Here is a 15,947-nt window from a genome sequence, read left to right as displayed (position 1 = left end):
CTTAAAGCTCACACAAATGAAGTAAATCTGTATTTCAGTTTGGGGAATATTTTTAGGGTGTGTGTTTTTGGTAACCATAGTAACTTGTTTCTACTTTTGAAGGTTTTCAGATGTCATCCTGGCAACAATTTTGGCTACCAAATCAGATATGTGTGGCAAAAAATTTGAGCTGAAGATTGATAATGTCCGTTTTGTTGGTCATCCTACCTTGCTGCAGCATGCGCTTGGGCAGGTACAGTAAGAGAGCTGCTGGGGCACTGGGAAACATTTTTTTCCTGAGAACTGATATGGACAGAACTGCAAAAGATTTATGAAATTTGGAATTGAAAATGTACAGCATTGCTTTGAAACTCTGTTTTATGCCTATGGTTCTTGGAAACCTTTGTCTTCGCTTATTTTCTGATGTTAATGCCAAATAGGTTGTGTCTACACTGGGAATTTAAAAAAAAAAAACCAAAACTTCCAAGTGGCTCAAACACAGGTGCAACTGAACCAGTGTTAATATTAAATAGAAACCCTAATGAAGATATGGCTCCAGTGGACCATATCTGTGCTTACCATTGTGCTAGTTAAATTGACTTTTTGGCAGGTTTAACTAAACATAATGGTAAAAATTCTGAAAGCCACCTGAGCCTTGTGAACCCTATGGCTCCCGCCAGTGCTAAGGCTGTTTCGTCAGGATATGGTTTAGAACAGGGGTTCTCAAGCTTTTTCTTTCTGAGCCCCCCCCCCCCCCGCCCCCAGCATGCTATAAAAATTCCATGGCCCACCTGTGCTACAGTAACTGTTTTTCTGCATATAAAAGCCAGGGCCAGTGTTAGGGAGTAGCAAGCAGGGGAATTGCCTGGGGCCCCATACCACAGGGACCCCTGCAAAGCTCTGTTGCTCAGGCTTTGGCTTCAGCTCTGTATGGCAGGGCTTCGACTTTCTGCCATGGGCCCCAGATAGTCTAAAACTGGTCCTACTTGGCAGACCCCCTGAAACTAGCTCGTGGAGCCCTAGGGGGCTGTGGACCACTGGTTTAGAACATTTGTTTAGTTTTTGGCGTAGAGGGTGGTAACATTTCCCAGGGTCAGCAAGGCCCTATAGGCACTTCTGAGTTGAGTCGTTAATTTGTAAGTGCTGCATGCTGAAATGGAGTAGATGTTCAGCCACATGAGCCATGGAAAGGGCTTCTGCACGAGTTTGGGAAAGGATTTGCACTTTTCCTGTCCCATTCATGATCTTACTAATAGTGCGTAAAAGTGAATTGGATTCTGGGAACTTCCGTGATCAGCAACAGTCTGTCCATTTCTCACTGTCATGTCTAAAGCTGGAATTCTCTTTTTTTTTTTTGCAAAATTTGAAAGAGGCAAAGGTATTTTCTTCCAATCCCTTTCAATAAAAAGTAAATAAATTAAAATTCTAAATAATAAAGTAGCCACAACATTTCTGGCTTGGATCTCATCAGATTTCATAAGCTGCAGTGCGTTAATATCCAGGGCACTACAAGAAGTGGTGTTTGTGACTCATTAGCTGTGGCCCAGAATGCTGTGTCAGAGCAATGTGCTGTTGCAAGATTCTTGTTCAGGTTGGATCCTGGCCTTTTGTGGTTGTTAAAAAAATCATATGGCAGTCTTTTCACAAGAGTTGAAATATTTAATCCTGTGTCCCTGGTATGATTCCTGTTTGTTTTATGACATTCTGCCTCTTTAAACTCTCCCTATAGTTTTAAATTGGTAAATATACTCTTGTCTTTCTCTCCTGATTAGAGAACATTGTGAGATCTGATCCAGCTGCTGTTTGAAGTCAGTGGCAGCACTCCCTTTGACTTCAGTGGGAACAGGTTTGGGCCCTAAGTTTGTAAATGCTTTGAGGCCTCTTATAGGTGCTTAGAGAAATGTTCCTATGGGAATCTTTCAGTTCCAAAAAAAGGAGGACTTGTGGCACCTTAGAGACTAACAAATTTATTTGAGCATAAGATTTCGTGAGCTACAGCTGTGATTGATACAGCTGTAGCTCACAAAAGCTTATGCTCAAATAAAATTTGTTAGTCTGTATCTGCAAAAAGAAAAGGAGGACTTGTGGCACCTTAGAGACTAACACGGCTGCTATTCTGAAACCTTTCAGTTCAAAGAAACCAAATAATAAGGCTTGTTATCAAAACTGCAGTGCAAAGTGCCCCTTCTCTCCTCCTGTTAACTAGAATCTCATTTTGGTCCTTTAGAAAACAGATGATTTCCTCTTTCCTTGTAGTTTCTGATTTTTTTAAGAATGCTGATAAATGGTCTCATTTGTTTCCCTGAACTGTGTGTTACTTGGGCCCAAAGTCTGTGGGAAGTGAGAGGTTTTCCACCCTTGTGAGGATTAGGCATAAGCATTATGGAGCTCTCTGGGAGTATAGACATGTTGCTTGGATCTCCTACTCCATCTTGTGGAGACACTTGGTCAGTGGAATAATCAAGATTTAACAGCTCCTAATGCAGGAATTCCACCTGTTTAGTCTTGCTTGTTTTTATTTTTTCAAACGTTTATATATTTGTTTGTTAAATTGCAAAAGTCTTTTGTTGTGATGAGAATGGTTTTGGGGAAAAGGTTTCCAAAATGCCTTATATAGGAGACAAATCTGCTTTTGTTTTAGAACTGTATTGTGTGTGTACTTGAATATACACATGTATTCTCTTCATTCCTGACAAGTGGAAATATTAAAAAAGCGATATAGGGGAGTACATTTTGGGACAGGAAGGTCTGGGATTCAGTTCAGTTTATGCCACCTAAAGGCTTTTACTTGTTATAAATTAAATTTATGAAAAATTGATTCAACTATAAGTAGAAATACAGTGAGTCGCTTTTGAAGGAATAAATGTACAAGCAGCCAATGGTAAAATGCAACAGGAAACTAACTTAAAACTAGATCTGTTAAATCAAGATCATTTCCATGTACAGCTGAACTCTCAAGAACTTCTCAGGAATCCAGATTTTTGGTAGCTGCATCTATGCTATTTTAAAACTATGTCTGAAGTACTGCCTTCGTTCATTAGATTTGTATATATATTTTGCAGGTATCCAAAACTGATCCATCACCAAAGAGAGAGATGCCCACCATGATTCTCTTTAATGTTGTATTTGCTTTAAGGGTAAGGGCTGTTTTTACCCAAGAATGGATTCTGTATTGTTTTATAAGGACTGTTGGTTCAGATGCCAGTAACTTTTCAGTAACACATGTTCACTGTCTTCTTTCACTATAAACCAAACTTTTAAAATTTGAAATATGTAAAAACAGTACTGCATGTGACACTAAAGATGCACAGTTTAAAATAAAGAAAGCTCATGCAATTCTAAAAGTCAAAAGATGGAAGAGCCCTGTCAGTTTTTGCAGCTGATCTCTCAGGCCAGGGAATGATTGTTTCTGACAGGACATTTTCAGTCATTCTTTTGCAGGTGAATGCAAAGGTTGAGGTCCTACTTCATAGTTGAGATAAGCCTTATTGCACATCCTGTATATTTTATGGTATACATTTAATAACATAGACAGGAATCTTAAAGTATCCCTTTAACAAGAAACACAAGAATATAAAAGACTATGTAGGTGCAGCAAGGCCAACGCAATATTGCTGTAGAAACCGCAATTGTTACATACTCTGACTTTTAAGATGTTGTACAATTGTAATCTTTGTTTACCTACTGATGTACAGACGAGAAAAGTTTCCTGCCTCAAAGAATTGAGCACGGTTATATTATTTAAAAGAGTAGCCCTAGATCCTACTGCTGGAGGCACAGGTATGTTTCTTCCTAGCACAGCATTGCTGCCTCTGAAATGTGGAGTCATTAATGCATTTACTGTTTATTGATAGGCGTTTCTGTAGTCCTCATTACCATGGTATCGGAGTGCTTCACAGTATTGAAAATGCATCAAATACATGTGCACTTAAAGAGCCACACTGGTTTTTTTTATGCAGGCAGCAAGGGAGTGGACTGGGGATCCACTTGTTAGCAGGTCAGTGGAAGGTGGAATGCTCCTTTCAATCTAGGGGGCAGGAGTCTTAACGGATGCACAGGGGCCTACTTTGTGCTTGTGTGCTGTGAAGTTCTCGGTGTACTTGGTGTGCTTGGAAATTTGAATATATATAAGAACTAGTGATCTCTCAGTAAAAAGCATACTTTGTCAGGGAATTGAGGGAATGAAGGGGCTAGAGGCATGGCCAGGCCACAGGTGTGGTCAGCTTCAGTTCAGGGCCTAGGTACCTATAGAATACACAATAAACAACTTGCACTTGTAAGCAGACCAGCTCTCCAGAAATGTGTGCTCTCAGATTTAATAACACTCCCTCCTCTGCATACTCAGTATGTGGTTTTTAAACATTCATAATGAATTTCCAGATGACTTTTTCTAAACACCACCGTGAACACACTCCTCACTAAATTGCGGATAGGTCAGCTTCCGAAGCTCAGTATTTTTGAATAATCAGTCTCTCTTACATTAAGCCGGCAGTCTGTTTGTAATAAATTAATGATTAGCAGGAAGTGTAGCTATTATATTTTGCAGTGAAATTTTTCCCCCATACACACAACTCAAAAATAGCAGAAGAGACTGTCCTCAAAGTAGAACCAATAATAAAAAGAAACCACATCAGGCACAGTCCAAGCATGGAAAATTTCAGCCCATGAGGATAATTTTTCAAAACTTAGGAGTGAGTGGAAACTGAGATATGAAAACAATTTTGCAATCTTAAGTATAGCATATACTGAGTAATTCAAATTCTGAAGCAAAAACAAAGCAAAATTTCCTTAGCTCTGTCATTTACAGTGACTAATATGTGACAATTAGCAAATACACTTAGAAATTGAGGGATAATTAACGCACCTATTCCAAGAATCAAAGCTTATCAGGAATCAAGTTTAGGCTTATATTTTTAGATGGAAATGGGACTTGAGTCCCTTTTCTGTCCCTAACACAGCTTTCTGAAATTAGGTTGTGTGTCCTTTGCTGCTTCAGAGGTTTGTGGTTTCATCTGAACCTGGCCTTTTGCTGAAAGGGTTTGGTTTGGTTTGGTGACCAAAATGTGTTCTTGCCCTTCTTGTCACATTCAGGAGAAATTCCAGGTATGGGGGAGAAGAGCCTTGAATTTCTGTAGGGAAATTACTAGCCCTCTTATAAGTCCTTCTGTAGTGATGGTTCAGAACAGCATTCTTTGGAGTCCTAAGTCATGCTGCAGTGTTTTCAAGAAAAGGACTCCGGTGGACATATTTAAGGCTATTTCCTTGAACCTGATAACATCTTAGAAGTGGCATCTTTCTATTCGTGTGAGCCAGGGGAAGGAAGGCACCAGACAGCTGTTAGGTCTCAAGTTCAAAGTGACAGGTAGTGTGTAGAGTTATTAGGCTATAAACTTGTACTGAGTCTTTCATAAGTCACAAAACCTTTTTTGTCTTTCTCTTCTGGTTAAGCCTGCAGTATTGTACTTTTTTTTATAGTGGGGCCCATATTTAGCCCAATGATTCTGGGAGTAGGTTTGCTCAGAACCACTCATTCTGATTTTAACATTGCTGTAGAATTGCTTTTGTGTTTAGAGAAGCCTGATTTCAGCCACTTTGATGGCATAAAAGCTGCCATATGTGAGATCAGCATTTGATTTCCCAGCTCTGGCTTTCCCTTCCCAATCCATAAGCCTGAGTGTTGTAGAGGTAGCACATTGCATGCGTGCATGTGTGTGTGTGTGTGTGTGTGTGTGTGTGTGTGTATGGAATCCATGAATATGAGCTAAGAAGCCTTCTAGGAAGGATTAAGGGAGTTATACCTGAGGGAAATAGGCCTTTGTAAAGCAATTGGTTGTGATACGGCTTCTGTTTGGGACTGTGGAGTTCATGTCCTGACCCTAGTGGCCAAAAGCAGAAATGGAAAAGAGCCTCCTTCCCCCCCCCCCCCCCAATTTGTTAAGAGTGCTGTCTGTGAAACAAAGGTTTTTCTGTTATACTAATGTGTCCTTTGCGGTTGGCTTTTTTGTGATGACTAAGTTCTCCCTCCTGAGGGAGACTGGGTTTTCTGCTTGAGTTTCACAGAGTTAATAGAGAGATGGAATTATCCCAGAATTCAATTCAGAAAATCTAAAACATATAAACATCATTCTGAATCTGGCTTATGTTGAAAACATTGCTTATTCGTTCACATGGTCTATGCGGCAACTTGGTGATTTACCGTGAAGCCATCAACTTCGATGTAGCTTGTATTTCTCTAGAATCTAGAGAATGGCCCTCGCACAGGGAACAAAAGCAGAAATTCTGGCTTTGTAATTCAGTTGGCGTTTATTTTGCCATCTTTTTAAGCAGCACTGCATTGTATTTACCAAAATTACCTTCTCTTAATAGTGAACTCTCTGTGGAACATACTGCATGTAAGGCAAATGGAATTTTGCTAACACAGAGTTACTGCTGCAGATGACTTCTCAAAGTTGTGGGTGGAGGTACTCTAAGATAAGGGTGAGAGTCCATCTGCAGCAGACAGACAGAACAGGCTAAGACCCAAATGTTATAATCAGCAGGGATCCTGCTGTGCTAAGTTTCAGCCCTACCAATGTGTTGTGACTCAGCAAAAATGTTGGCCTGTAAAAATGTTGACTCATGCTTTTCTAGTTAGATGTGAGGTTATCTGCTGCCTGAACCTTAAATTCCTTTAAATGTTTTAACAAACATAGAGCAGCTGCTCACTGCACCCTTCCTGGCTTAGAACCAATGAGCCCCACCTTATCAGCTGTCTGTGGCCGATAGGCTTTGCAACACTTTCATTCTAGAGTGACACCTACAAATGGAATGTTTTAAGTAAGCAATATTTGTTAGAAGTGTGTAAACCTAAATCAAATTCCATTTTCTTTGGGATTAAAAGTGTCATAGCACCTTTTTAGTTCTCTAGTGATTAGCATAAAATGTTATTGAAAATTTTAATGCCAAAAGCCTAGTCATAATGTCTGAATATTGGTGCATGTGTTTTCACTATGTAGTTCTACCTAAAGTCAGAGCATTTGCATGATTCTTTGTCCCTATTCTTGTGTATGACCAGGCTTTGATTCAGGTGAAGAAAATTAAAATAGTGGTGACTGTGTGATTTGCAATCAGTGTGAATAAGCTACCTAAGGTTTGACTAAAATGAGTAAAACAAACACCAGTGCTCCAGTGTGGAGAGATTGGCTTGTGGTAAAAGCTGTGTCATCCTTGTACTTCCAGAGCTTTTGTATTGGAATTTATTGATATTTTTAATTTTTCAGTAGTGTGAAGTTTTCCTCTAATGCTCTGAAGGTCTGTTCATTGTTTTTGTTACATGCCAACTTGGAGATCCTCCCCCTCATCATTTTCATGACTATTTCTTGGCCTAGTTACGTGTGTTTGACTTGCTGTAGTTACGGATCTCTGACCTCCTGCTTTACTACTGTGTGAGTCGGAAAAATCTCCTTTCTCCTGACAATCGCCAGGGAGGCTGACCTCCAACCTAACTATTTAAGATAATTCATGATCTTTAATGAAAATTATTAAAAATAACTTGTCCAGCAGTGCAACACTCATGTTGCGTCTAGTTTCATGTGTTTGGCAGCTACTGAATTATTGACCAGGTCTGTTCCTGTATTGCCTGTAGGCCAATGCAGATCCATCAGTGATCAACTGTTTACACAATCTCTCTCGTCGAATTGCCATAGTTCTACAGCATGAGGAGCGTCGTTGCCAGTACCTGACCAGAGAGGCCAAGCTGATCCTAGCCATTCAGGATGAAGTGTCTGCCATGTCAGAAAGTGAGTTCTGAACTCAGGGTAATGGGGAGTTTATTTACCAAAGGGTACTTTTGACATGGGATAGTCAGTCAATTACTGGCCAGTTTAATGAATAATCCACTTAAATGCAGATTACCATGGTTTGAGAATGTTAGTGTTGTACATACTTCTAGTAACAGTGAGGCAGTAGCAGGAATCCTGGGAGCTGGGTAACAAAGTGACTTAGTGAGCAAACCTTTCACATCTTGTTAACAGTAACAAGTCACCGGGACCAGATGGCATTCACTCAAGAGTTCTGAAAGAACTCGGATGTGAAATTTTGGAACTATTAACTATGGTTTGTAACCTGTCCTTTAAATCAGCTACTTTACTCAGTGACTGGAAGATAGCTAGTGTAACGCCAATATTTAAGAAGGGCTCTAGAGGTGATCCTGGCAATTGCAGACCGGTAAGTCTAATGTCAGTACCGGACAAATTAGTTGAAACAATACTAAAGAGTAAAATTGTTGGACACATAGAAGAACATAAATTGTTGCGCAAAAGTCAGCATGGTTTCTGTAAAGGGAGAACATGTCTTACTAATCCTATTAGAGTTCTTTGACGGGGGATCAACAAACATGTGGACAAGGGAAATCTAGTGGACATAGTGTACTTAGATTTCCAGAAAGCCTTTGATAAGGTCCCTCACTAAAGGCTCTAATTAAGTTGTTATGGGATAAGAGGGAAGATCCTTTCGTGGATTGAGAACTGGTTAAAAGACAGGGAACAAAGGGTAGGAATAAATGGTAAATGTTCAGAATGTAGAGGGGTAACTAGTGGTGTTTCCCAAGGGTCAGGCCTAGGAACAATCCTATTCAAGTTATGAATAAATGATCTGGAGAAAGGGGTAAACAGAGAGGTGGCAAAGTTTGCAAATGATACTAAACTGCTCAAGATAATTAAGACCAAAGCAGACTGTGAAGAACTTCAAAAAGATCTCACAAAACTAAGGAATTGGGCAACAAAATGGCAAATGAAATTTAATGTGGATAAATGTAAAGTAATGCATATTGGAAAAAATAACCCCAACTATACGTACAATATGATGGGGGCTAATTTAGCTACAACTAATCAGGAGAAAGATCTTTGGAGTCATCGTGGATAGTTCTCTGAAGTCGTCCATGCAGTGTGCAGTGGTGGTCAAAAAAGCAAATGGGAATTTAGGAATCATTAAAAAGGGATAGAGAATAAGACGGAGAATCTCTTATTGCCCTTATATAAATCTATGATACGCCCACATCTTGAATACTGTGTACAGAGGTGGTCCCCTCATCTCAAAAAAGATATGCTGGCATTAGAAAAGGTTCAGAAAAGGGCAACTAAAATGATTAGGGGTTTGGAACGGGTCCCATATGAGGAGAGATTAAAGAGCCTAGGAGTTTTCAGCTTGGAAAAGAGGAGACTAAGGGGGGATATGATAGAGGTATATAAAATCATGAGTGGTGTGGAGAAAGTGAATAAGGAAAAGTTATTTACTTGTTCCCACAATATAAGAACTAGGGGCCACCAAAGGAAATTAATGGGTAGCAGGTTTAAAACAAATAAAAGGAAATTCTTCTTCACTCAGTGCACAGTCAACCTGTGGAACTCCTTGCCTGAGGAGGTTGTGAAGGCTAGGACTATAACACTTTTTTTCAAAAAAGAACTGGATAAATTCATGGAGGTTAAGTCCATTCATGGCTATTAGCCAGGATGGGTAAGGAATGGTGTCCCTAGCCTGTGTTTGTCAGAGGGTGGAGATGGATGGCAGGAGAGTGATCACTTGATCATTACCTGTTAGGTGCACTCCCTCTGGGGCATCTGGCATGGTCACTGACAGTAGACAGGATACTGGGCTGGATGAACCTTTGGTCTGACCCAGTATGGCCATTCTTATGTTCTTGTCTGGAGCCTTGAGTTTCCAACCTGATTGGGGGTCATGGGCAAAATCAGGCTCTCGTCTTAGTCCATTTTTGTACATGTATAAAAGCCGTTTCTTTACTGCTTGGCATAACTTCCAGGTTCTGCTTGAGAGAAGTTACTTGGAATGTAATTGCCAGATTATAGTGCATTTAAACAAACGAGCAAGAAAGAATGAGATTAGTTCCAGTTTTGGAATGGAGTTGTTTAAAAAAGGAATACTGCAACAGTGTAAAATGTTATCCTTTTAGAGTTTACATAATTTATTACAATAATTGGGTCCCATTGTTAAAGCCAAATAATAAATGGGGCAAATCTTTGAGAGAGGCGCTTTCATTTTTGGAGGGTGGTGCTATGCTTGAAGTCAGCTACAATATTATATGCCAGTTACTAACCCAGCAGCCGATGAAACCCTGCTCCTGAGCTGTGGTAGTATGTGCCCAAGTGTGTATTTCACCAAAGTAGGGTTGTACTGGAAAACCCTTACAGACCATTTGCTATAACAGTCTTTCTGATTCTCACTATGATTCAATCAGAGAGACAAGGTAGATGAGGTAATATTTTTTTATTGGACAAACTTCTGTTGGTCAGAGGCAAGCTTTCAAGTTTACGCAGAGCTCTTTGTTTAAAGATATTACCTCACCCGCCTTGTCTCTCTCATATCCTGGGACTGACGTGGCTACAACAATGCTGCATACAGTGTATGATTCAGTTGGACAAATGAACCTTCTCAGGCCTTCTCTGCTTTTCCCTTCCCCTTATAGTCCCTGAGGTGACCTACTCTAATCTCAAGCCCTTGAGGTGCTATCATGGTTCTTTTTTCTCTGTAATTCCTGCTAAAGACTCCCATGTGTATCCGAGCTTTGAAAGAGCTCTCTTACTGCAGAACTTCTTGTGCTTGTCATTTTGTTTTGTTCATTTGTTTTTAAAGAAAACAAAACCCAAACCCTTTTGTGTATTAAAGGAAGATGTTTGTCACTCCTTTTCTGGAAGGTTTTATTATTGCCATGTTGTGGCATGCAGTTATAAACTCAGTATAAAATGTCGCTGAAAATGCTAATGCTGAAAGCCCAATCATAATGCAGCAAGGTCTCAGCATTGGAGCATGTGTTTGCACTATGTGGCTTTGCCTACAGTCCAAGCTTGTGCATGATTCTTTGTCATGATTCTTGTGCAAGATGAGGTTCGGAGTCAGGTGAAGAGAATTAAAATCTGGTGGTGGCTGCATGAACTTCAGCTAAAGTAAGCGATCATGGTTGACATAGTTGGTAAAGCCTCTAATGCACACTGACCAGTCTGTCAGAGCCCACAGTTGGTGTTTGCAAAGGAGCTTTAGTTTTAATCTGATATTTTTAAAACCCAAAACAGTGAAAACTGCAGTTTGCAGGAGACTAAAGTATTCACCTGAGACAGCTCTTCTGGTAACCCCAAATATCTTGGTTTAGCTGTTCTTTTGAGTACAAACAAAGGGCAGTCCATGAATAGGGCCAGTTTGGATGGGGTTCTGTGGCTTTTATCATTCAGACTGTCTTTGACTCCACTTTGTCTTATTATCTCTGATTATTATCTATCTGTTACATAGAGATTCCCGCTCTACAAGGGAAGTAGCTCAGTTGCTTTTGTGACTGGCTCTACTCCTGTCATTCACTAGGGAGGGAGTATGAGTGATACAGCTTTGCCTTCTGTTGCATTTGCTATCCAGATGTGGGAAAGCCCTCAGGTAATCTCAAATCCAGGTTTCCCATTCTGTGACCCTGTATGCCAAGCCCTCTGGCCATCCTCAAGAGGGATCTTTCTATTTCGCATGTAGTTTCCATGACTAGTGTAGATAGTAATATGGCATTGTTTCAACCTGTTATGAAGATGTCCCCCTTTTTAAGGTCACTCAGTAAAATTTTCAAAAGAACCTATGTTTCGCTTTCAAAAGTGACTTAGACACTTAGGAGCCTGTGGTCTCTTTGAAAGTCAGTGGGACTTGTGCACTTTTGAAAGTGTTACTTGCTGTGTTGTAACCTAAGAATCCCAATTCTGTTGAGAGTGAGCCAGTTGCATGAGCTGTTACAGTTAAAGTATGGAGTGAATTTCTGGAGCTTTACTAATAAATCAGCATTAACCTCTTAAGTGTGTATGTGCCCGGCTTTACTTTCACAGGGGTATAACATGTATTGTCTTGCTACAAGCATTAAAAACTAAAACTTAGAAGTAAAAACAAAGAAGTAGTTGCTCCTCAGATTAGTGGAGATGCCCATATTGCATAACGTTGGGATTCAAAAAGAAGTTTGTATTACTGTTGCTTAATTAAAAAACAACTGTGAAAGGTGAATGTGGGTTAAACAGACTTGAATCTGTCACTGTCGAATCTGTCCACAGAATCTGCTATTACAATTGTGCAAAATTCAGATGACTGTCTGAAAGCAAGGTTTCTCTGCTTTGAAAACAGTTGAATGCTTTCTTGTTTTAATCTTCCCATAGCAGCAGAAGGTCCGCAATCACCTTTCCATCACATTCTGCCCAAGTGTAAGCTGGCCAGAGACCTCAAGGAGGCTTATGACAGGTAAGAGGAGTCCTTCTGATAGCCCATGCTATTCTGCTTCTTGGTGAAAAGTCTTTGACTTGTATATTAGCACTAACTCATCTGATTTTATATGTCTCTTCCCATTAGTGATTTTTGGATCACTGGAGACACCAGTTCAGAGAGGAGGTTTGCCTTTATTTTTGTATTGTGTTTGAGTCAGTCTCATCCCAGGCAGTGAACATGAACAAGTATAGAGCCCAAAAAGTGAGTGGTCCTTTGGGCTTTGAAGTTAAACCAGATGGAGATTTGTCACAGTATGGAGTTTAGCTGTCGGAGTAAATCAGAAACATTATGGAGACCAAGTTGCTGTCTTGGTCTTTCCAGTGGGATAGCCGAGGGATTATCTTTTTTGAGGCCTGATAGGAGTCTTTGTCATGGCTATAAGAACTGTGCTGCTCTTCCCTGGCTGGCAAGAGGCCTAATGACAACTTATTTGCAAAGCAGCATTTTGGGCAGCAGCTCTCCCAGCAAGTGCCCAAAACATTCAATTTTATGCAGTGCCCCATGTAACATAGTTGGTAGTTCCACAGGTTGCCCCCACCTCACTTGGTTACACTGTGCGCTCATGGAAGCCTGAATGAGCTAGGCCTTTAGCAGCATATAAACTGCAACCTGTCAAAGCCTGACCAATTAATGGTTCTGGTTGGGATTTCAAAGAAGTCTAAAGGAGTTAAAAGCTCAATTCCCATTGAATCTCAGTGGGAGTTGGGCACCCATCTCCCTTGGACTCCTTTTGAAAATTCCAGCCTTAATGCAGAGCAAAGGGCTGGATTTGGTGCACTAGCATGTGTTGGTGACCATAGCTACCACAGTAGGGGGAGAAGAGAACCCTGAACCAGGGGCCTTGGCAGATAAGTAGAGCAGGAAGGTTGACTCAGTGTTTAGGGACCAGACTTCAATTCCTTGCTCTGCCACAGCCTCCCTGGGTGACTTTGGTTAAGTCACTTAATCTATATGGACATAAAGTTCTCCATCTTCAGAAAGGGGTAGTAGCACTTTCCTACCTCACACAGTTGTTGTGAGGATAAATACGTTAAAGGCAGATGCTTAGATACTACTGTAATGGGGGCCAGAGAAGCATTTTAGATAGGAATGGATTGTCAAAAATCTTCTATGTTAATGGCTTTTGAATTTAAGCTTCTGGAAGAAATTGAGGCCTCTTTGAAAGAAGCTGCAGAATCTGGATTTGGTGTGAATCCTGTGAATCATACTCTGAGTTTTATTTGAAAACATTTTTCCCAGCCTGGATTTTGAATATCCAACTCTCACTCGCTTCTTGTTTTTCTACCTTCCTTCTGAATTATTTATTTATGACTCACTAAGGTTGCCACTGAATGATATAGACTATGGGGTCTGCCCAGTAATACAGTGACATCTAGTGGCTGAGAACAGTGATTGAGAGAATTTTGAATCTAGGACCAAAACCCATGGTAAGGACAGAAAATACATAGCAGCAGTGCTGACACAGTTTTCCCAATATACTAGCAGCTGCCATCCATTGAGATAGACGTGTACTGGGACAGGGACTACGTGGGGGAAGTAGGTCCGCTCCTCCCCCCAGCCCTAATCCATGCTGTACTGGAAACTTCTCCCACATTAGCTCACCTTGACATGGAGCATTGCTCAATGGAATCTTGTCTTTAATTATTTTACCTAGCTTATTTCTGATTTGAAGGCGTTACTAGAGACTATCCCAGTTAAAGCTGGAATGAACTTGTTTGATGGTTTCCTCACCAAGTGCTGTTTGCTCTATATCTTCAGAGTCTGCTTTGTGGCATTGTATCAGCATCCCTGTACAGTTACAGTTGTTTAAAACATTATATGCTTTGTATCTCTTTGATTAGTCTGAGGTGGGCAAAGCAATTAAATAGTTATAAATCTTGATAGTAGGCAATTATTGTCTTAATTGTGTATGAATTTCTGGCAGCTTACCTCCTGGGAAGCAGCATGGTGCAGTAGATAGGGCACATGGAGTTGTGAACCAGGTTCTATTTCTGGTTTTGCCAGAGGCTCACTTGGGCAAGTCACTCAAGCAAGTCAGAAACATCCACTGATTTTTTGGATGCCCAATTTGAAACATCTTGGACCTGATTTTCAGCAGTGCCAAACCTCTGAGTTGACTTTAATTGGAGCTGTGGTGCTGTAACTGAGGGGGATGCAATTGTTTCAAAGTATTTTCCTACAAGGTGCTCACCACTAGATGGCACTGGAGTATTTCAACTCAGATCTGACATATCCCTGGTGCTTCATTCTGTGTCATGAGGTGTATAAAAATCTGAACCTTTGTCACAGCTCAAAATGCATTGAATGCTCCTATCTTTTTAATTGCAGTATAAATTAGGTGGGCTGTCCTGATTACAGATAGTTATACCACTAGTTCCCATGATCTCCTAATGGCTGTAGAAGAGAACCTAAGAAAGAAGGGGTTTTTAATGATTAGTTTATAAGATTTTAATGCATTTGAGATCCTCAGACATTTTTCACACAACTCTGCCTACAACGTGAACAAAAAGCTATGGCTTGAAGGCCAAAATATCTCAGTTACAGTTCACTTCTAAGCTGAAAACATGCACCCATCATAAAACCTAAACCCTCCCACTAGTCCAAATGTAGGTATCCGAACAGACTGTTTGCCATAGTTTAAACTACAGCTGCAGAGAAGCTTTGTTAGGTTTACACCAGCCCACCACTTAATATTTTCTTCTTCAAAATCTCTCTCTGTTTTAGTGGGGCTTTATTGTTTCCATCCCTTTCCAGATAGGTTTTTCATACAAGAGCAACCAAACACTTTCAGCCTGACTGATTTCTTTCAGGGGAAGGGTGACAACCAAAGCAAGAATGAACAAAAATAGAGAAAATTTTCATGAGGGTGGTGTCTCTCTGTTAACATTTTGTTTCAGCTTTGTCTCTCAAAATGTCAGATGTCCCCACAATACAGGCAGGCTTTGTAGAAATTTCTAAGGTGAAATACGGAGCAAAAGTGATAGCCATTATATAGATACATACACCACAAATGGTTTTGAGACAATGGGATTGTCTAGATGGCTAGTTTAAGTGTGTGGCAGGTTGGAGTGTTTCAAAGCAGAGTAGATCAGCACACTCTAGGGAACGTTTAGTGCCCAGTAGCAAGGTCCACATGGCCAGTTAGTGCATGACTTGCTAGTATGCTGTAGATTTACAGCCCACCTTGTAGCGCACTGACTAGTCATCTAGACAAGCCCAGAGACTACTTATACACAAACTGGTCTCCATGGCTCAGTAGAAGAGGCTACTACAAGGTCAAAATAATTACAACATCACCACGTGAATAAGGCCGATGTACTGATACAATAACAGCCATACTGCATAGCAATGCTTGGTCCAAAAGCCATAAATAACAGATAACAAGTAGTGTACATGCAAAAAGGGGTACATCTTATTCAATGCTCCAAATGGCTACTGCTTTGTATTTCAAAGAGCAAGCTACCAACACAAGACTATAATCCGCTTCCTAGGGTATATTTTGAATAGCATCTAATAAACATGTCTAAAGGACACTCTATTTGTAGATGAAGTGCTGTAAAAAGGTGAGCAGATATAATTATCTGTATCTTGCATATGGAGAAACAGAGGTGCAGAAGTTAAGGCCAAAATTTTCATAAGTATCTACAAATTTTGGATACCCAGTTTGAGACATCTCAGATCTGATTTTCCACAAG

General features: G+C 40.4%; 1 protein-coding gene across 23 annotated transcripts in view; it reads left to right on the top strand.

Annotated features, from left to right (window-relative positions):
• Positions 1-15,947, top strand: part of NPRL3 (NPR3 like, GATOR1 complex subunit) — an 89,600-nt gene that overhangs the window by 17,565 nt on the left and 56,088 nt on the right. For 11 of the 23 annotated variants that reach the window (XM_038418216.2, XM_043493548.1, XM_038418225.2 and 8 more), the window contains 4 exons: positions 103-232; positions 3,042-3,116; positions 7,604-7,757; positions 12,147-12,228. In XM_038418216.2, the coding sequence (XP_038274144.1) occupies positions 103-232; positions 3,042-3,116; positions 7,604-7,757; positions 12,147-12,228 (441 nt within the window). Of the gene's footprint in view, positions 1-102; positions 233-2,406; positions 2,427-3,041; positions 3,117-5,205; positions 5,342-6,812; positions 7,046-7,136; positions 7,404-7,603; positions 7,758-12,146; positions 12,229-15,947 lie in introns of those variants that run through there. The other 12 variants (XM_038418226.2, XM_043493552.1, XM_038418208.2 and 9 more) reach the window with 7 other exon arrangements.

The sequence above is a fragment of the Dermochelys coriacea genome, chromosome 10, assembly GCF_009764565.3.
Source record: "Dermochelys coriacea isolate rDerCor1 chromosome 10, rDerCor1.pri.v4, whole genome shotgun sequence".
Taxonomy (NCBI): domain Eukaryota; kingdom Metazoa; phylum Chordata; order Testudines; family Dermochelyidae; genus Dermochelys; species Dermochelys coriacea.
Note: the sequence above shows the minus strand (reverse complement) of the source record. Positions and strands in the feature narration are given on the sequence as shown.